Source organism: Saprolegnia parasitica, assembly GCF_000151545.1.
Source record: "Saprolegnia parasitica CBS 223.65 unplaced genomic scaffold supercont2.56, whole genome shotgun sequence".
NCBI classification, from domain to species: domain Eukaryota; phylum Oomycota; class Saprolegniomycetes; order Saprolegniales; family Saprolegniaceae; genus Saprolegnia; species Saprolegnia parasitica.
Window position 1 is genome coordinate 16,619 of NW_012156450.1, and position 18,394 is coordinate 35,012.

General features: G+C 56.5%; 8 protein-coding genes across 8 annotated transcripts; 3 read left to right on the forward strand and 5 right to left on the reverse strand.

The window, feature by feature from the left end:
• Nucleotides 1–37: 37 nt before the first annotated feature.
• SPRG_09852 (hypothetical protein) lies at nt 38–519 on the reverse strand (the record flags this gene model as incomplete). Its single annotated transcript, XM_012349605.1, has 4 exons — nt 38–127; nt 182–336; nt 380–451; nt 495–519. The coding sequence occupies 4 exons, from the start codon at nt 517–519 to the stop codon at nt 38–40; spliced, it is 342 nt and encodes a 113-aa protein (XP_012204995.1).
• A 415-nt stretch (nt 520–934) lies between these two features.
• Nucleotides 935–2,981, forward strand: SPRG_09853 (hypothetical protein; the record flags this gene model as incomplete). The annotated part of the gene is made up of 3 exons (XM_012349606.1): nt 935–1,002; nt 1,067–2,519; nt 2,573–2,981. The coding sequence occupies exons 1-3, from the start codon at nt 987–989 to the stop codon at nt 2,979–2,981; spliced, it is 1,878 nt and encodes a 625-aa protein (XP_012204996.1). The 5' UTR covers nt 935–986.
• Nucleotides 2,982–3,300: 319 nt separating this feature from the next.
• On the reverse strand, nt 3,301–4,882 carry SPRG_09854 (hypothetical protein). The gene is made up of 6 exons (XM_012349607.1): nt 4,663–4,882; nt 4,125–4,618; nt 3,994–4,077; nt 3,873–3,941; nt 3,581–3,822; nt 3,301–3,527 (listed from the first exon to the last, which is right to left on the reverse strand). The coding sequence occupies exons 1-6, from the start codon at nt 4,853–4,855 to the stop codon at nt 3,341–3,343; spliced, it is 1,269 nt and encodes a 422-aa protein (XP_012204997.1). The 5' UTR covers nt 4,856–4,882; the 3' UTR covers nt 3,301–3,340.
• Nucleotides 4,883–5,451: 569 nt separating this feature from the next.
• SPRG_09855 (hypothetical protein) lies at nt 5,452–6,674 on the reverse strand. Its single transcript, XM_012349608.1, has 6 exons — nt 6,501–6,674; nt 6,305–6,457; nt 6,110–6,257; nt 6,009–6,050; nt 5,750–5,963; nt 5,452–5,695 (listed from the first exon to the last, which is right to left on the reverse strand). Exons 1-6 carry the CDS (start codon nt 6,646–6,648, stop codon nt 5,504–5,506), a joined length of 897 nt encoding a protein of 298 aa, XP_012204998.1. The 5' UTR covers nt 6,649–6,674; the 3' UTR covers nt 5,452–5,503.
• Nucleotides 6,675–7,164: 490 nt separating this feature from the next.
• On the forward strand, nt 7,165–8,034 carry SPRG_09856 (hypothetical protein; the record flags this gene model as incomplete). Its single annotated transcript, XM_012349609.1, has 1 exon — nt 7,165–8,034. Exon 1 carries the CDS (start codon nt 7,237–7,239, stop codon nt 8,032–8,034), a length of 798 nt encoding a protein of 265 aa, XP_012204999.1. The 5' UTR covers nt 7,165–7,236.
• Nucleotides 8,035–8,394: 360 nt separating this feature from the next.
• SPRG_09857 (hypothetical protein) lies at nt 8,395–10,456 on the reverse strand (the record flags this gene model as incomplete). The annotated part of the gene is made up of 8 exons (XM_012349610.1): nt 8,395–8,469; nt 8,524–8,661; nt 8,704–9,049; nt 9,098–9,253; nt 9,307–9,741; nt 9,785–9,884; nt 9,936–10,022; nt 10,070–10,456. The coding sequence occupies 7 exons, from the start codon at nt 10,454–10,456 to the stop codon at nt 8,544–8,546; spliced, it is 1,629 nt and encodes a 542-aa protein (XP_012205000.1). The 3' UTR covers nt 8,395–8,469; nt 8,524–8,543.
• A 1,588-nt stretch (nt 10,457–12,044) lies between these two features.
• On the reverse strand, nt 12,045–15,889 carry SPRG_09858 (hypothetical protein). The gene is made up of 5 exons (XM_012349611.1): nt 15,456–15,889; nt 15,315–15,407; nt 15,104–15,265; nt 14,704–15,056; nt 12,045–14,651 (listed from the first exon to the last, which is right to left on the reverse strand). Exons 1-5 carry the CDS (start codon nt 15,879–15,881, stop codon nt 12,974–12,976), a joined length of 2,712 nt encoding a protein of 903 aa, XP_012205001.1. The 5' UTR covers nt 15,882–15,889; the 3' UTR covers nt 12,045–12,973.
• Nucleotides 15,890–16,780: 891 nt separating this feature from the next.
• Nucleotides 16,781–18,090, forward strand: SPRG_09859 (hypothetical protein). The gene is made up of 5 exons (XM_012349612.1): nt 16,781–16,931; nt 16,980–17,088; nt 17,139–17,304; nt 17,357–17,543; nt 17,590–18,090. Exons 1-5 carry the CDS (start codon nt 16,808–16,810, stop codon nt 18,024–18,026), a joined length of 1,023 nt encoding a protein of 340 aa, XP_012205002.1. The 5' UTR covers nt 16,781–16,807; the 3' UTR covers nt 18,027–18,090.
• Nucleotides 18,091–18,394: the final 304 nt, after the last annotated feature.

Sequence of the window (18,394 nt, forward strand, 5' to 3'; positions counted from 1 at the left end):
CGTTGCCGTACTCTACGCCGGCTAAGCACCACGCGACTCACGAGCACGACGTACGGGCAGCGAGATGGAGCGCGGTCTGCCCCGACACGTCCTTGATCGTCAGGTCGGGCTGCGCCTTCATCATGATCTGCACAGACACGCATCTGTGAGTGCAACAATGGCGATGGCGATAGGAACGCACCTCGAGCATGTCGAGGTAGCTTTGCGGCTGCTGCGCCAGCGCCAGCATCAACGGCGTGAAGCCGGCCTTCTTCTCCTGGAGGTTGACGTTCGCGCGGTGGTTCACGAGAAACTCGACCATTTCCAGCTGCGCTTCGGCGACCGCCACATGCAGGGCTACAGGAGCGTGAGAAGCAAGGACCCGTGGAGACGGCCGTACCCGACTCGCCCTTCTTGTTCTGGAAGTGGATGTTGTCCAGGAGCTTCTCGACCTTGTCAATGTCGCCATTGCCTACGCCTGCGCGTGAGGCCCATCGTCGTCCGAGCGGTCCGACCTGCTGCCTTGAGGAATTGCGCCATTGCCTCCGCTTCGTCAACAGGACAACCTTGAGGTGCCCACCCTGCCTCTAGGAACACGCAACGTTGTACCACGTACGGTAGCACTGTCGGCGCTCTGCTTGGTTGACTAGGTTTTTGTATGTTGTACTGCAAAATGGATCTTGGCTGCTCACATCACGTCGTACCTCCTTTGCATTTGCGCGTGATATGAGGTACATAGATGTACACGTGCCGTATGAAAGAAGCAACTCGATCTTTGCGACCCCACCTCTCATGCCCGCGATGTAAAGTCCCTCGCGTTGGTCCCAAGTTGCGTGCCACAAGCCTTGAAAACCTCTAGTGGCTCTAATACTTCGATCGGAGATGGAATACAAGAGGTATTTCTGACGTAATTCGAAGTTCGAAGCAGAATATTTTGGGCTCACTTTTTGGGTCTTATCTTTCCCACCAAGCTCGAGCAAGGTCGACGCAAGCAACCGAGCCCTCTCATGGACGGCGACGGAGGTAGTATGAAGAAGCTCCATGCTTCCTTAACCATCTTGACCTCATGATGGGCCTATGCTCGTAGCATCCTGCAGCATGTCCCTCGATAACAATACCAAGCCCGACGGCGTGTACCTCTCGCCCGTCGAGAAGGCGCGCATCCTCACACTGCTGGGCAACATCCAAGCAGAAGTTGCGGTTCAAGAGAAGCGTCTACAAGAGCAAGCGCATCTTCTCGACTATCAGCAGCGGGAACTCGTGACGCTGCGCAAGGCCCATGGTCGCGGTAGCAAGGTCGATGTCGCCTTGAGCCCAAAGGCGCTCAAGGACATGCCCGATATGGAGCCGCACGAAGAGAGCGACTGCGCGTCTACCATCTCAGAGCCTGCGCCAGAGCCGAGCCCGACCCTCTCAGAGCCAACGTCGGGCCCGAGCGTCGTGCTCACGATAGCCGACATTCACGAGGAGCTCGAGAAGCTTCCGAACGATCTGCCTCTGCGCAAGCACGTCGAGTGGCTCTGCGACCATGTCGCCAACAATGCGGCAGCGTCCATGCAGCGCCGGGTGTCGTTGCCCAACATCAAGGCGCTGCAGCTCGTGCTTGGCAAGCTTATGGACCAAGCCACGTCCACTGCGTCGTACGTCGACCAGCTTCGTCGCATAGATGACCCCTCGATCAAGATGGCAGCGAAAGAAGAGTTCTCAACAGCAAGCAATGGTGTTCAAGCCCAGTACGAGACGCTTGCTGCATCTCACAAGGCGCTCCAAGCCGCGTACAGTGACCTGCAAGCCCAGTACGACCGTGCGTGCGGTCGTCATGCGGCAAGCTTGGAGACTACCGAGACACAACTCATGGCGCTGCATGAGCAGGAGACAACAAGATCGCTTGCAAGCAATGAAATCGCCGTCCGCTTGGAGACGGCGCAAGCCGACGCGTTGGACGCTCGGCGCCGGCTCGTCGACCTCGAAGCACAGCTCAGCTCAATGACGGACAATGCTCGCACGCTGCAAGCTCACTGCGGCGAGCTCGAGGCGTACATCGAGTACTTGACGGCGACGCTCGAGACATCGCAAGCCGACCAGGACCGCGTTCTCTGCGAGCAGCGCGAGACCATCGAGGCGCTGGAAGACACGATCGCGCAGCTTCGTGCTGCGCATGCGGCCACGATGGCTTCCCTCGAGCGCGATAAAGCACGCTGGCGACGCGAGGCGGCATCACCCACGGCCCTCCTTGGGCGACTCAAGACCCAAGTCACGGCGCTGCAACGCGATATCGCGGCACTCAAGACAGAGAATGCCCGACTGCGCGACGAGGGGATGGTCAAGGCAGACGAGCTTGCGGCGACGGCAGCGTGGCAGGCGACCATGAAGGATCTCGTCGCCAAGGTCGAGGTTGTGAACGCTGGCCTCTTGGACGACTGCCGCGCCGCCAAGGTCCGCATCGACGTTCTAGAAAGCGAGAAGGCCGCGTTGCAAGCCAACATGAACGCGCATCTTGACAACGTCCGAGCCGCGAAAGACGAGGGCGCTCAGCCGCGGTGCGCTATCGAATGCCTCGCGGTGGAGTAGTATTCTTATCCGTTGCAAGTAGATCGGCGCCATCGATCGACACGCTTGCCCGAGTGGAATCGGTCGAGAACAAGTACAAGCGAGCGCGTCACCTCTACGGCATGCTCAAGACGAGCTTTGGTCGCCTCCAGGAGAGCCACGACATGCAGAGCCGCGAGCTCGACCGGCTCCGCGATCTCGTCCGCACGCGCGACAACCAGCACGAGCCCGACGACGAGGCGCTTTTGCCCCATGAGACGAAAGAAGGTGACGCCATGACCATCCACACGCTCCACGACATGGTGAGCGGTCGGCTTCTCGAGTTCAAGTCGGCCCTCGACCAGCTTCGGCGGCGCCCAGACGCACCCGAGCACGCACCGCTGCAGCACTTTCTTGCGGTCGAAAATGTCTTTTTGTCGGCCCTCCGCGGACGCCTTCTTTTACTAACTTAAAATCGTTTTGGATGTTCTAAAACATTCATATATATTCATATTTTTCTACAAGACATTAATGTGTACTATTTGTCTTGCAGACGCATGAAGCCTAAAACAAGCCGACGTGCGCAGTCTACAGCTACCTACACAAGCGACTCGTCCACTTGGCTTCTGGCATCCGAATCTATCGACGACGATGGACACCATCGGGAAGGTAGAGTCGACACAAACGATGCCCTCATCATGATCCTTCCTCGCCGACTCGTTCGGGTGCTCGTTGCGACCCCAGACATCTCTAAACATCCTCTTCCCACTATACTCTTGCGACACGCGCAAGGACAGCAAATATCAAGGTATCGATTGCGGGTAGGCGGTGATCAGTTGACGGTCGAGAGCGCGTTTAAGAGCGCTTGGCGTTGGTCCATGACCTCCGGGTCACTCGAGCGTGTCGCTTCGTCCAGCGTCTCGAAGATCGCTTCAAATTTGTTGAATTGGACCTTGGCGCGCTCCAGCTCGTCGTTATTAAAGAGCGTGAGGGCATAGTTGAGGTGAAACATGTGGTCCCTACACGTCCATACACTATTGTCTACCGTACCCACGACAAAAAAGTAGTATACGCTTCCATCTCGATCGCCTTGTCGTACGCACTGCACGCATTCTCAAAGTCATCGAGGCGCCCGAGCGTAATCGCAAGGTACATGTACGAGCTCGGAAAGTCGGGTTTGAGGTTGATGGCCGCGCTAAAGTAGTGGAACGCCGATGCGTACTGGCCCGTGTTGAGATGCACGAGCCCGAGGTTGTACGACGTGATCCACTCGAACGGGTCCAAGTACAGCGCGCGCTTCAGGCTCGCGACCGCCTACGCCAACCCCAGCTCTCAGATGCAGTAGAAAATACAGCAGCGTGTACCGCGACAAAGCGCTGTTTCCCAAAGAAGCACATGCCAATGTTGTTCCAGAGTTGCGCCGAGTTGGGCGTCTAAATGTCGCCGTACGAATGCGCTCTTTCTGCATTTTGACAAGTAAAGTACCTGAACCGCCGCGACACGATACTTGACGAGCGCCACGTCCATGTCGCCATGGTCTTGAATGATCGAGCCCGCGGCAAGGATCGTCTAGGCATGATTGGTGAGTCGTCCGAAACAAGACGCGCAAAAGACACCTTGGCGTTGCGGGGGTCGTGCGTCATCGAGTTGCCAAGATAGTCGAACGCGCGAAAGTTCTCGCCAATGCGAAGGTACAGTAGCCCGATCGTAGTGAGCAGCTCCGGGCTCTCGGGCGAGAACTCGAGCGCCTCGAGGTAGACGTTGATGGCGGCTTTAAAGTCATCCCGAAGCGTGTGGACCTTGCCGAGCTGGAGAAAGGTCGTGTCGTGGCGGTGGACGTTGTTGGCGTGCTGGAACGCCTCAATCGCGTGGTCAAAGTCCTTGAGGTACATGTAGCAGAGCCCAATGTTGTGCGAGACTTCCCAGTCCTCCAAGCCCGGGAGCTTCTGCGTTTCTTCGTACACCTCGATCGCGGCCTTGTGCTTCCCGAGCAAGTAGAGCGACCGCCCGACCTGCTTGAGGTTGTCCTTGTTTTCGGGATTGAGGCACGTCGCTGCCTGGAAGAGCTGCAGTGACTCTTGGATGCGCCCGTTGCGCTGCAAGATGAGCGCTACGTCCATCTATCGTACCTCTGCATTACGAAGGAAGATGGACCTTTGACGTAAATGGGGAATTCGCACAGCCCGTGGTGCTCCTTTAGCATCTCCTCGATGAGCCGGAGACACTCGGTGTACTCTTGGCGCAAATACAGTTTGTGGATGAGGTAGTTCTTGGCCGTCATCGGCGGCTCCATCCGCGGGGGGCCGCGCGCGCTCAGCGGCGAATTGGTATCGTCCACGTCGCCCATTTCGACTGCTGCAAAGTGAAACCCTCGAGCCACCGTTGAGAATAGTATACGGACACGAGAAACGTCCATCCTCGTCGGCAAGCGCCAGATAATGAAGACCGTTGCTGGTAGTGTGTAGCTACCGTTGGATGTGTGACAACGGAAGTTGAGGGCCTTGGAAGATAACATAAGACGGTGTCCATGAATCCACTGCGACGCGGTTGCGATGGAGACGACCATGAGCTCCACCGACCAGCCAAGTTAACGCCAGACCGACAACGTTGTTGGGGAATATCTGGCCCAGCACACGTTGGGACTGCGACCGTAACGCAGTTGTGAGTTTGAACACAGAAGAATGATCCATGCAGGGGATGGTGGTAATCGCGAAGGCGGTGCAATCATGAAGCGTGTTGTGCGCCTGCAACTCTAGTAAGCAGACTTTTTGGACGCAGATGCCACCCTCTACCAGCTGCGTGAGCACGATGCAGTCGCGAGGTAGTGTTGCGACTCGCTACCAGCATCTGCGCGAGTTGGAGCGCAGCTACGTGAACTCTACACAACCGAGATTATCGATCCACCGTGTCAAAGGCGTGTAAGCCACCAATTAGAGTAGACAGGAGACATCGAAACGTGGGAATATACTTGTTGCATACCAAAGAATACACCTTTTCAATGCAGTACGCCGTTGAGGCTGATGAAGCTCATGCAGCAATAGTACTGCCGGCGGTCCTCGGGGATGTCGGCGTCGCCCTCTTGCTCGTCGTCGTCGAGCTGATATTGGTGCTTGCCGTGCAGCGAGAAGCGGACGCGCCATGCCAAGTCTTGCAAGAACACACACTGCGGCAGCTCAAAGCACTGCAGCTACAGTACGACTTTAGTTGCGTCCACGAAGAAGAAGAAACATCGTCGTAATACCTCCATGGCGTTCTTAATGTCGTACCGCGGTGACGAGTACACGACCGCGTCGGCCGTCGACAGGATCGACAGCGACACCTGCCGCGGTGCGTACGTGGGCTGCCCGAGTTGCCACGACGCGCGGTAGGGCACGATTTGCAGGCCCTTTAGGATGCACGAGCCGCGGACCATGTAGTCGATGAACTCGTCGCTGTTGGGGTCGCGGCTTGGCCCACTAGTGTGAAGAGATGGTCTCGACATCCATTTGATGTAGTAGTACCTGCTCCAGTAGCACTGGCCCATCGAGCAGCCGCAGACCAGCCTACACATCGGCCGTCTTTAGCAAGCAGGTTGGTATTGCCCAGCGATCTCAAGTCGCACCGTTGAATCGTATAGTCAAAGAGCGACCTGTCGTTGGCAAACTCGCGGACGCCCGGATCCTTGTACTTGACCATTTCGCGAAAGCAAAGCGACGGATGGAGCGTGTTGTCCGCGCTCTCTTCCTTTTCGCGGTCGACCGACGAGTACCCTAGTTGCATGGCATGGAACCTCGGCGCTTTGGACGCCGACGCCTACCGGCCACGTCGTGGAGAAGCGAAATGCTGTCCGTCTTGTTGCCGACCATCAAATGGTTGGCGCACGCAAAGGCCTTCCAGTCTTGAATGTTGCAGGTCGTACGGGGCGGGCGCGGGAAGCTCACGGCCTTGACGACCGACTGCCGCCAGTAGCCTACATGCGACGTGACGCCGAGGCCATGGCCCGCAGCATCTACCGCCATCGCGCGTGTGGCGCTGGAAGCACCGGCACGTGGCCTCGAGCGCATGGAGGTCGTTGTGGTCGAGGTACTCGGCGACGTAGCCCACGACCTCGTCGGGCCATGCGTCGCCGAAGATGACCTTGGACTTCTTGGCTTCCGTCATCTTCAACCAACTTGCGCTGAAGCTTCACAACTCTTTCGAAATCGATCCGGTCAAGTGCGATTCTAAAAACACGCCACCTGTCCGGACCGAGTCCAGATACCACATCGCGCGTCGCAATGTGTTTAAGGTCGTCGTCACGTTGCGCTAGGGTACTAGTACAATCCAGTGGTCCATGCCCATATTCTAACGTGTCTACTTGCAGCGTCGAAACGGAAGAGATGGCCATAGACGCGCTGCCATGACGCCAGCACATCGTTTGCCTAGTAGCACGCAACTGCAAATTCAGCGGAATTCAGTCTGCGGTTTCCTGCTCCAGTATTTCAGTACGAACGCTCGTCTCGTTAGTACCGAGGTACCAGTAGCCGGCATATTATTGTGCTGACCCGACGCTCGTGCATTGGCCACGATCCGACGAGCCTGCTGCTGCAGGAGGGTTGCGTGAAATTAGCGTCAGAACATGAGATGCGATCCAGTGCACTTGCCAACGACATACAAACACCAAGTACAAAACGTTAAGTCCGATCTTCGATTCTCAAACCAGAGCAAGGACGCAGGTGGGCAGAAGCAGGTTGGTCGCCTCGGACTGCAATGCGATCGTTGACCTTGGAGCCGCTTCTGCTCGTCTCGACCGAGAGCGTCGAGTTCTGCGGGTCGTCGTCCGTGGCGCTCTTCACGCTCACGTCCAACTGTGAGTACCCGGTGGCCTTCCAGGTCCTGCCATCCGACGACAGCCGGTACCGCGCGCAGCCCGACCAAGGCGTGTTGCAGCCAGCGACGTCGGTGGCCATCCACATTGACGCGCTCGTCAAGACAAGCGAGCTCGACACGACCGCCGACCTCCTCCGCGTCTTCTGCACGTGGGTCGAGACACCGTCGGACGCAGCCGCGCCGGCCTTCTGGACGAGCATTGCACCCGCCGAGATTCAGAGTCATTCGCTGGGCGTCGTCGTCTCGGAGCACAAGCCGTACATCCCGATGAGCAGCAATAGCACCGTGGCCAAGATGGTCTGCAAGTTGCCGGCAATTGGCGACACGTGGATCAATGGCCTCGCCAACGAGTACGACGCACGGTTCCCGCCCGACTTGGCGCCGTTCATGTCGGAAGAGGACTTTACCTCGGCCATGAAGCTCGTGAACGAAGCGCTCATCGACCATTGGCCATGTGTTCCTTGCATGTCGGTCGGGTATGGTTGCTGCATCTGCACGGGCGGGCTCTCGCTCTACTGCGCGTGGGGCCAGATCAAGGAGGCCGAGGACGCGGCCGTGCGCCAGCTTGGCCGACTCAACCGCCGCCCGTGCTTTGCAAGCCGCAACATCTCGTGGAGCCTACGCCGCGTCTGGTACCGTCACGCGAGCTGGATCGAGATCACGATGCAAGCCGTGTAGTAGCCTTTACGACTCGTTATTTTGTGTAATTACATTTTGGGAAAACGACTATCAACTAGTACTACTCTACGAACGACTCGAGCGCCGTACAATGCGACATCATTACGCATCCTCTGGCCGGAGGTGCTGGAACGACTGCATTCGATCCGGGTGGCTCCAGCTGTAGGTATGAACAATCGTGTGCGGCAGGCGGCAAAACTCTTCAAAGCTGAGCTGCCGCCGCATGCTCGGCGAGAGGTGGCTCGGGATGTCTGGCACGCACGCGTACGATTCGAGGAGCTCCTTGAATTTCTTGGACAACTTGAATTCCGTAAAGGTCGGGCCGCCGAGGAGCCCGAGCATCTCGGTGCGGGCGGCCCGGAAGAGTCCTTTGTCCAGCTCTGGGAGCTCCACAGCCGCGACCACGGACGCGATGGCCTCGGCCGAAATGGGCACCTAGCGTTTGAGATCCCATCAACATGCGGAATGCCATGCGAGAATTGCGAGTACGCGCTTGGAAGCACCGAGGCTCAAGTAGTCGTTGACGATCGTCCGCGCGTTTTCCGGAGCTCGTCGTAGTCCATGGACGCAAAGCCAGACACGAATTCTTCAATCTCTTCCAAGAGACCGAGTCCGTTCATCATGGTTCTACGACCCGGTTCATAAAACGACAGCGGGCGGTAGGTGTACCGCGTTGCTTCGCTGTAGTTGGTCGGTCTCGACTCGATATAGACGAGCCATAGCTCGTGCGCTTCGTAGTGATCGATGACATCTTCGATGCGCGCGAGTTCCTGGAGATTTCGGAGCAGAAACTCGGAGAAGACTTCGCGCAGCGTGGAGAAGAGTCCATGGAACGCAAGTGGTGTCATTGCCAGCAAGATCGAGTCTTCGGCCGCGGTTGCCGTGATGAGGCTCTTGCAGTGGAGCATGACGGAGATCTCGCCGCAGTAGCCGCCGGGCGGCAGCGTCACGTACGACTTGCCCGTCGGAAATGGGTACTCGACCTCGACGAGGCCATTCAAGACGATATAAAACACTAGGAACATGGTAAGACCGCGAGACTTTTGAGTACAAACGGCAATACTTGGTTCGTCGTCTTCGTGGATGAACGTCGTGCCTTTTGCGACTTCGGTGAGCGAGCCAGCTTGGGCCATGCGGCACTGGTCCTCGCCCTTCATAGCAGCGACAAAGTTGTGCACGTTGTGCTTGGTGGTGATTTGCAGCAGGCGCGCAATGATGACTAATACAAAGACACCTTGTCCACAAACATGTGTTGCATCATCCCATGCGTACCTTCTTCGAGCGCCGACTTGACATCCGGACAGACTTTGATAAAGTTGCGAAAGGCCGGGGCTTCAATGTACACCAAGAGCGAGGTTTCGACCGCTTTGACCGTCGCACTGCGCTTGACGTTGAGCAAGAGCGAGATCTCGCCAAAGTAGCTGCCGTTCGCGAGCCGCCGAATGAGCACTTCGCTCATCGCGAGCGACGGCCGGTGGCGCTCGAGGCGGCGCTGCGATATGGACTTGGACGAGACGCGCAGCGTGGGTTTCGCGGTCTGGTTGGCGACCGTCACCTGCAAAAGGCCTTCGATGCAGATGTAAAAGCGGTCGCCGAGGTCGTTCTCTCGGCACACAACGTCATCTTTCTGCACAACGAGGAACGAGCAGAGACCCGCAAGGCCGAGGAGCCGCGTGCTCGTCACGTCTGCAAAGAAGGGGACACCAGCTACTTGAAAGTCATTCCAGCCGTCCACAATGCAATTCGATACCGAGATAGTCGACAACTTGTTCGTCTGCAATCGACGAGATGAGCTGCCAGTCGTCCGTGGCCGACTTGGTCGCGCGGTTGATTGTCAAATGGTACGTGCCCTACAAATGAAGATGGTTGATGCGAATCGCGTTGGAGTTGCGTCGTCGTACGTCACGAATGTGTTTGGAGCGGATTTTGAGAAAACGCTCTCGGTTGAGTCGCAAGACGACGCAACCTTCCTTCTTGTCCGCCGTCACCTACCAACGACCGTACTATTGTGCCGAGGCCGATCGAATCCTCGTACGGTGACGAGGTCGAGCATCGCTGTGACGTTCTTGCCACCGGCGTAACTGGCTGCCGCCGTGGACGACTTGCGCTGCATGATGGCCGTGGCTTTCGTGACGTTGGTCAAGATGTCGCCAACGCGCTTCTTGCAGAGGACTTCGGTGACCTTGACCTTCTTGTGCGCGGTCTGGGGCACGATCGTACTCACGTCCGCACTGCCTTTGGCGACGATGACGAGTTCGTGCTTCTGAAACGCGATCGGTGCGCCGGCTTCGAACTTGATGGTGCCAAAGCAAAGTGCAATGTCGTGGAGGACTTCCTTGTTGAGGAACATCGCGAACGGCGTGTTCTCGAGCACGTGCAGCCGCTGGTGCGTCGGGACGTACGCGCTCACGTGGTTGCCCATGCCCGTGAGCGACTAAGAATAGCACCGTGATGTAGTAGTTTTTATATTCGTCAATAAATAGTCTACACAATCGTCGTAACCAACGTGTCCTTTTTGGCGCTCCGAGTTGAACCAGTTTTTGCTTCAATTCATCCCCGCAGCGAAGACGCCTGCACTGTCTTAGGCATTACCGTACCGAGCAGTGTCGAGACTGTGGATAACACTGCGAAGGACGATGTGAAAAATGCAGGTGGGGTTACGCAACGTGTACTAGTAGCAGTGCTGATTGGAACGGAGTGAAATGGCATAGTATTAGTGCGCGTACTGTCCTTGGATTCTGATTGGATGCGAACAATGCAGGTAATGCACCGGTATAGCATCTTCTAGGCGCGGGTGATGCGGGACTATTGCTCGAGAGAGCATTCGCTTTGTGCCCACATGCGCACTTCGATGGTCTCCCAACCCAATGCCGGCAGAAGCCTGTTTCCAGGGCACGTTTCGGTATTTAACCTGGTTTCAAACTTTACTGTCCAATGTAGTGCGCACACTATATCATACCACTAATTATAGTATGAGCGATTGGCATTTATAGTGTGTGGATTCAAAAACACGTTGTTTCTTTTGAATTTACCGTAAAAATACACTACATTATGCGGAAACACATGGCATTATGCGGATATCTACGCGCCATGTCGAAATCACTGTATCGGATTTGTCTTGAGGAGCATTTGCTTGAGCCTACATGAGGAACGCGAGCTTTTGCACACGTAGCAATGCCAAAAATACGGTCAATAAGTGGAATTAAGACCGTACTTTTACAGGATCAAATTCTACAGTACAGTTCAGTTCTACTTTGTTTTCAAAGTTGACATCACAAATGACTTTGATGATCGTATGTGACCACGTCCGTTGACTCGGGATGTCGGCCAGAAACTCGAATTGAGTTTTGAGTTGCTGGCTCTTGATGAACGTCCACCGTTGCTATTCCAAGACGGTGTGAGCGGACGCTGGTGTTATGAGAAGTCATTTGTTTTCTATTTTTTATCCATTTCTCGATTTTACACTACTTTATGCGCAAAATACATCACCGACTTCGAGCCGCCTACATGTCGATTCTTGACACGCCGAGTACAAGAAAGCCATCCAACAAGTAGAGCTCTCTTCGCAGGCATAGCTGTAGAGCACTGGTTGCATCGATGGGACGTGGCGAATTCCTCCGACAAAATAGGCGAACTCTTTGTAACAACGAAGATAACGCGAAACACGTTCATATATAAAATAGACGAACGATCGTAGCATACAATATCCGTCACTAGTAGTTGGCACTATGCAGAGTGTTCCGAGGCCGAGTGCTATCATCTTTTATTGGGTTCGGGCGTCTCCGGCTCACCAAGTGTGATGGCATTGGCGTCTTCTTGGAACGAGTGGTCTTTGAGGTCCTCAAAAGGCCGACCGGCCGTATCGGGCTGCGTCTGATAGAGCAGCTGCGTCTCCGAGCCCGAGGTATATATCTATGAAGGGCGTCTCTCCTCGGAAGCGGTCAATCCTGTCGTCAACCGCTCGTGTCCGTCCTCTGCGAGACTTGCAATCGATTGCACGTCTCGACGGATGCAAATTGTGTATACTGTATACTACAACAACGATAGCGCGAATCACGTTCATGTAGCTCGACCCAACTTTTTCAACCTGGCTCGTGCAGTCTAGGGTTGATGTGTTGTAGTATCTAGCAATACGAAATACAGTGGAAACGCTTCTACGCCTTGGACGCACGGTACGCCGCCTCCTTGCCCGCGGCGCGGTACTTGGCTTTCTTCTCGGCCTTGTGCACGTCGGCAAACTTGGCTTCTTCGCGGGCCTTGCGCTTGAGGTTTTCCTTGGACCGCTCCTTTTGCTTGGCGACGCGGATCGCATTCTTTTCGCGGCGGAGCGTGTTGACTTGCTGAATGAGTGCGTACTTCTTGCGTTCCTCGGGCTCGAGAACGACCGCGCGCTTGGTGACATACGACTCGGTCTTCTTGCCCTTCTTCTTGTCCAACTTGGGCTTGCTCGCAAACGGGAGCTGCGCCTGGAGCTTGGCCGGCACGCGGAGCGGGTTGAAGATTTTGGCCTTGCGCTCGATCGGCTTGTAGACCGAGTCGGGGTTGACGGGAATCGGGAGCTGATTTTGCTGCCGCAGCTCGCGCATGGTCTTCATGCGGCGCCACTTGGGATCGAGAAGCGACGTGACCGGGTTGTACAGCAGCTTGGGCTCGACCGGGACCCACGTGCGGCAAAACACAATGTCCGACTTGAGAATCTTGTCTTCAAACGTCGCACGGAAGTCGCCCTTGCCGCCGCGCTGCGCTTTCTTGACCTGGCCACGAATGCCACTGACCGTGCGGAGGCTCGCGCCCTCAAACTTGGCGACTTCGAGCTCCGTGTTGAACATGCCCTTGATGAACGCCGTGTTCTTGTGCACTTTGGTCGGGTGGCCAATGAGCTTGAGCTTCTTCATCACCGAGAACGTGTGGTCGAGCTCGAGGACGACGCCGGTCGCGCTCACGCGGAAGCCGTCGACCTTGTTGGACATGTTTTGGAAGGCCATGACACCCGTGTTGGGCGGGCAGATCGGCGCGTAGATCGTCGCCGAGCAGTGCATGTGCTCGGGTGTGTACTTGAGGTACCGATGGCGCTCGTTCTGGTCTTCGATCGAGAAGAGCGGGAGCGACTGGAACCGCCGCCAGCCAATCGAAAACACGAGCGGGTCGTTGGCCTTGAGCACCTTGCGGTGCCAGCGGTGCTTCTTGATGCGGAGACGCATGAGGCCAAGGGCGTGTTCGTGCGGGAGGAGGCCGCCGACCACGATCGGCGTCGTCGGGTTGGCGCACGTGACAAACTCGCTCGGGACACCGTGGATCTCGATGCGCACGTAGAGCCCGTTGCGGAAGCCCTCGAGCTGGAGACGCGTGTCTTCGCCTTCCTTGCCAAACTCTTCGGCGTTGCGAAGCGCTTGGGTTTCCTTGAGACGCTTGGCCTCGGCCATGATCTCGGTGATCTCTTCGTCCTCCTCTTCCTTGTCCTTGTCGTCGTCCGAGTCCAAGTTGGCGCGCTTCCGCGCCTTCTCTTCGCCGATGCGCTTCCGCATCTCTTCGGGCGACTCGTCTTCGGGGTGTCGTCGTCGCTGCCAACGTCGTCGTCGTCGTCGTTCGCATCGTCGTCCATGCCACGATGGACTTCTCCCGTCTCCAGGTCCTCAAACGACCCATCGACGTCATCGTCACCCATGTCGACGTCGTCGTCACCGGCCGTCGGCTTCTTCCACGAGCCCGTGACAAACTTGTTGCGGAGACTCTCGAGGAGGTCGGGCATGTCCCACGCCTGGAGCTCGGCCGGAACGTACTTGCTCGAGTCGAGGCTGTTGATGTCATCGCCATCGTCCGCGGCCGACGCCGACTTCTTGTCCTTCTTCTTGTTGGCGGCGTTCTTGGGCCGGAAGAAATCGTCGTCGTCATCGTCGTCGTCGTTCTCACTGTCGTTGGCGCGGGCAGCATCAGCGTCCGCAATGTGCAGCTTCTCCGTCGCACCGTACACGAGCTCCATGAGGTTGATGTCGCTCTGCTCGCGCTCGAGAAAGTTCATGGCCGCGCGCTCGACAAGCTTGTCCTTCCAGCGCATCTGCGACGCCTCCGCCGACGCCGGCGCTTCTTCTTCCTCGTCTTCGTCCTCATCTTCGTCTTCGCTGTCATTGTCGTCCGAGGACGAGCCGTCACGCATGGCTTCGTCGTCGTTGCCCGAGTCGGCCTGGTTCATGTCAAAGACAGCGCGGCGACGCACGCGCCCCGACGCGTCCGTCTCGATACTCTCCTTCGGGTTGGACTTGCGCGCCTTGGACGCGTCCTCGTCATCATCGTCGTCATCTTCGTCCTCGTCGTCGTCGTCGTCGTCATCGTCGCTGTCAGCGTCATCTTCGTCGTCCTGGACGTCGTCATCGCTGTCGAGCTCGTCCGCGCGGATCGCCGCCGTGTTCTTGAAGAGCGACATGGTTGCGCCCTTGAGACGCTCGTCAATGCCGAGGCCCGACTCGATCTGCTGGAGACTCTGGACCATGTCCGTGCCTTCGCCGCCCTTGCCTTGGACGGTCTCGTCGCCGTCGCCCTCAATGTCGTCCTTCTTCGAGTAGTTGACGGTCCCGAGGTTGATGTACACGGCGTCCTTGTCAAACATAATGTTGCCGACGCTAATAGCATTGATATCAGTGCATGCCACCAATATATGGATGTCATTCGTACTCGGACATGGGCGCGTAGAGCATAATGTCCTTCTGCGAGAGATGCTTCTTGACCTTGTCGCTGCTCTTGGACGGCAGCGGGCACGGGTCCGGGAGCGACGTGACCGACTCCATGTAAAAGTCGCCGGCGCCGGCGACGTGGACCTTCATGCCGGGCTTGAGGTGCGTGCCACGGAGGTACCCGTACAGCGTGATCTTGCGATCGCACACGGGGTTTTGCTGGATCGCGTCGGGGTGCGTCACGTCTTCAAAGCGGTCGACAAGCAGATACGGGTGCGAGTTGCGCCATGTGAGCGGGCGGAACTTGATGCGCGCAATGTACAGCATCATGTTGTTGATTTCGCCCTTGGGGTACTAGATTCGGATGTGAGCAATAAGAAATGAGAATTGGGCGAACCCACCTTGTTGGAGACGATGCCGGAAAAGTAAAAGAGCTTGGCGCCCTGGTAAATTTCGGTCCAGAAGCGGCTCTTGAGGCGCTTCTTGGTCTGGCGCAGACTCTTGTTGTTCTTGAACTTGTCGAGGTGCGTGAGGATGCCCATGACCTTGGGGAAGCCCGAGACCTATGCCATCGTGAGCATCGATTGAGACGAATAGGGACTCGGGTCGTACTTGAAGGATGTTGAGGAACTCGAACGTCTCCATCTCGAAACCAAAGCTAGCGTCGACCATGAGCAAGACGAGGTCGGCAATCTTGGCCAGATCCTAGACGCCGTCCTGAGCACCTCGTGTCCATGTACAGAAAAGGCGTACGATCATTGCGTTGAGGTCGTTGGGGCACTCGAAGAACGTGATGCGGCGGTCCTTGCCGCTAATGACCGTGACCGGGCCCTTGATCTCGCCAATGTTGTGGCGCGTGTAGCGCTTGACGAGCGACCGGATGAGCGTCGACTTGCCCGAGCCAGGCGGGCCCATGACGACGACCGAGACAGGCGGCGGCGTGTCCTCCATGCGGTCCACCTGCGGCACGTACTCCTTTTGGTGGGCCTTGTCAAGGTTGCGCTGCGTCATGCGCTTGGCCTTGCCAATCTTGGAGACGCCAAAGGCCTTCGGGTTGTTCTTGGCATTCTTGGCCTGCTCGTTCTTCTGCGCGTCGTTGCGCTTCTTCTTGTTGACCTTGGCGCCGCTCGTGGACTTGCGGTGCTGCTTGGTGCGCTTGCCCAGGAGGTCCTTGTCCATGGTCAACTTGATGCGAATATGCTGCCAGGATCACCAACCACCAGGAATCGCACGCTGTGATTGGCCATCAAAAACGACTGGGATTGGTGCAAAACCTTTCTCTTTTCAGCCAATCAAACGTGAAACACCGCGCTAGAAGACTGGCGCCAAAGCGTCGCGGTGAGCCTAACGATATAAAATGGATGCAGGTACACCGTAGGCAGCACATCGTGGTCTCCGACCTAATCATCATCTTGATCGAGTGCACAGCAGAGGAACTCACCGGTATTCCCTTGCCCGACCATCGAACAATTGACCTTGAACGCACAAGCAGCTTCGGGTACTACTTCAAGCTTTGCCATAGGCTCCAAGCGGTTAAAGAGCTACCTGGTAGTATTGATTCTTGACCTGTCGAAGGGGTTTGCTGTAAACGAAACAAAATACAGAACCTAGTACTACTGCACCATTCTTCTGTGAAAATATCCATGGACAATCTCATCTCGTCGCTGCAATTGCTCTTGACGTGATCAACCACGAAAAGAAGGAAGGCTTGAAGGGGCGCCGGTGGGCTTCGCTGGACCCGGTTCGATGTTCGTCAAGCCTAAGGTCTCAGTCCTCGTCTCTCCTAGGTGGCATGTCCCGCGTTGGTTACATCGCGGTGGGTTCGATAGAAATAGTGCGCTCGCTTACAAATGCCAAGGTATAAAAACATGTTTATTTAATTATGTGTTTTGGAAGATCTGTCGCACCCCGATTATTACACATCCGGGTCTGCGTCAACACACGTTGTTTTTCACACCATTGCCATACAAAATCTTTGTATAAATGCACGTGGGTGCGTGAAAAACATCGTGTAAAATAAAAACCCACAAGCCAAAAATCTTGCGTATTCACGATGGCGGCTTTTGCATCATCCTCCATTTTCGCTTTTCCCGACTCGACCCAACATGGTGCTCCAGCGCTTCGGCCTCGAGCTGCGCACGTGGCCAGAGCTCAAGCAGCACCTGCTCTTTGAGCTCAAGCTCGCGCTCTGCGACTGGAAGATCCTGCTCTTCGGCCTGCTCTGGCAATGTACGACACCAAATATCATCGTCTTCTTGTGACTCACATTTCGTCTAGACCTGCACAACATTTTGCACAACTTGGCGTACTGGATCCAGTCGCGCTTGACGCCCGTGCAGCGCACGCCGCTGTACGACGTCGGCTTCAACCTCTTGCCCGAATTCACGTACGGCGACGACGCTTGAGTTGGCGGCTGAAAATGACACCGACTTGTAGCGAGTCGCAGGCCAAGGTGTCCGAGTACCTCGTGTTTGGCTGCATCTTTGGCCCATCGATCGTGCTCCTTGCGTCGGTCCCGTTCATCAAGCCGAAAGAGAACGGCAACGTCCGCTACGTCGCGGTCATTGCGAAGCGCTTCCTCTTCCATACGGCCATGTGCTTGGTACCTGCAAGTTTGACGGGGCACGCGAGCTGAGACAGAATTCTTTATCTAGTTCTTCCGCTGCTGCTCGTTCCTCGTGACCGCGCTCCCGGGCTCGGCGCCGCACTGCCGCCCAATGTTCAACCAGACGTGCTTGGATGCGAACCCGATCAACCCATTCTCGTGTGAAGTGCCCAACCCGGATTTCCAGCCGCCAACGACGACGTCGTATTATTTTTTCCACATTGATGCGCTGAACGGTGCGAGGACGAGGTTGCGAGGCGTGTTTTGATGGTGACGGCGTAGGCTGCGGCGATCTCATGTTCAGCTCGCACACCATGTACACCATGACGTTCATCCTGACGCTCTTCAAGTACTGGAAGAGCACGGCGCTGCTCGTCTTTATGCTCTGCATCCAAATCGCGATTGCCTTTTGCATTGTGGCGGCGCGCAAGCACTATACGCTGGATGTCATTTCGGCCCTCTACATCGTCCCGATGGTCTGGTTCCTCCAAGACGCGTACTTTGCCGATATCAACCACAAGGACCAAGGCGTGACACCTGAGAACATTCAGAAATTCTACCACATGCCCATGCCGGCCGACGACGCCGCGCGCATGACCGCCAACGCGCTGGAAGACGGCACGGACGAACGGCTCTCGAGCTTCTCGCCGTCCGAGGCGCTCACGTCGCAGTACAACACAGCATCCGACGACCCGAGCAAGGTGTCGCCCGTTGTCTAAAGAGTAGAAGACGACATCGTGTCGACTGTTATCTGAATGAGATCGCCTCGTATTTAGCCCCGTCTGATGTGTGTTCGCGGCTTGATTCGGTCCATTGCGCACTGTACTTGGCGATGGCCAAAATTCTGAATTATACAGGAAATTTTTTGAGACTGTGTTTCGTCGATTGTCGTTGCGGTTACAGGTTGTAAAGTACTACATGCGCGTTCATGTCTGGCCCTCGCGTCTGCACGGCCCCTCTCTCCTTGTCACTCGGCCTCGGGATCGTCGACGGCGACTCGTCACGGAGGCGCTCGGCGTTCTCAGTGTCCTGGTGTCCATCGGCCTCGTCTGCGTCGCGCTCGACATCTTTGCCTCGTACCTCTCCA

Bases quoted from the DNA above. Each gene is read 5' to 3' on its own strand.
- SPRG_09854 (XM_012349607.1), bottom strand. From the start codon at position 4,855: ATGGGCGACGTGGACGATACCAATTCGCCGCTGAGCGCGCGCGGCCCC. The intron at 4,619-4,662 runs GTCCATCTTCCT...AGATGGACGTAG, and splicing joins ATTCCCCATTTACGTCAAAG to CGCTCATCTTGCAGCGCAAC. The intron at 3,528-3,580 runs GTATACTACTTT...ATGGACGTGTAG, and splicing joins AAGGCGATCGAGATGGAAGC to GGACCACATGTTTCACCTCA.
- SPRG_09855 (XM_012349608.1), bottom strand. From the start codon at position 6,648: ATGACGGAAGCCAAGAAGTCCAAGGTCATCTTCGGCGACGCATGGCCC. The intron at 6,458-6,500 runs GTAGATGCTGCG...CGTCGCATGTAG, and splicing joins GCGCCACACGCGCGATGGCG to GCTACTGGCGGCAGTCGGTC. The intron at 6,051-6,109 runs GTGCGACTTGAG...GCCGATGTGTAG, and splicing joins TTTGACTATACGATTCAACG to GCTGGTCTGCGGCTGCTCGA.
- SPRG_09858 (XM_012349611.1), bottom strand. From the start codon at position 15,881: ATGGACAAGGACCTCCTGGGCAAGCGCACCAAGCAGCACCGCAAGTCC. The intron at 15,408-15,455 runs GTACGCCTTTTC...GACGGCGTCTAG, and splicing joins ACGACCTCAACGCAATGATC to GATCTGGCCAAGATTGCCGA. The intron at 15,057-15,103 runs GTGGGTTCGCCC...ATCCGAATCTAG, and splicing joins CCGGCATCGTCTCCAACAAG to TACCCCAAGGGCGAAATCAA.
- SPRG_09859 (XM_012349612.1), top strand. From the start codon at position 16,808: ATGGTGCTCCAGCGCTTCGGCCTCGAGCTGCGCACGTGGCCAGAGCTC. The intron at 17,305-17,356 runs GTACCTGCAAGT...TTCTTTATCTAG, and splicing joins TCCATACGGCCATGTGCTTG to TTCTTCCGCTGCTGCTCGTT. The intron at 17,544-17,589 runs GTGCGAGGACGA...GTGACGGCGTAG, and splicing joins CCACATTGATGCGCTGAACG to GCTGCGGCGATCTCATGTTC.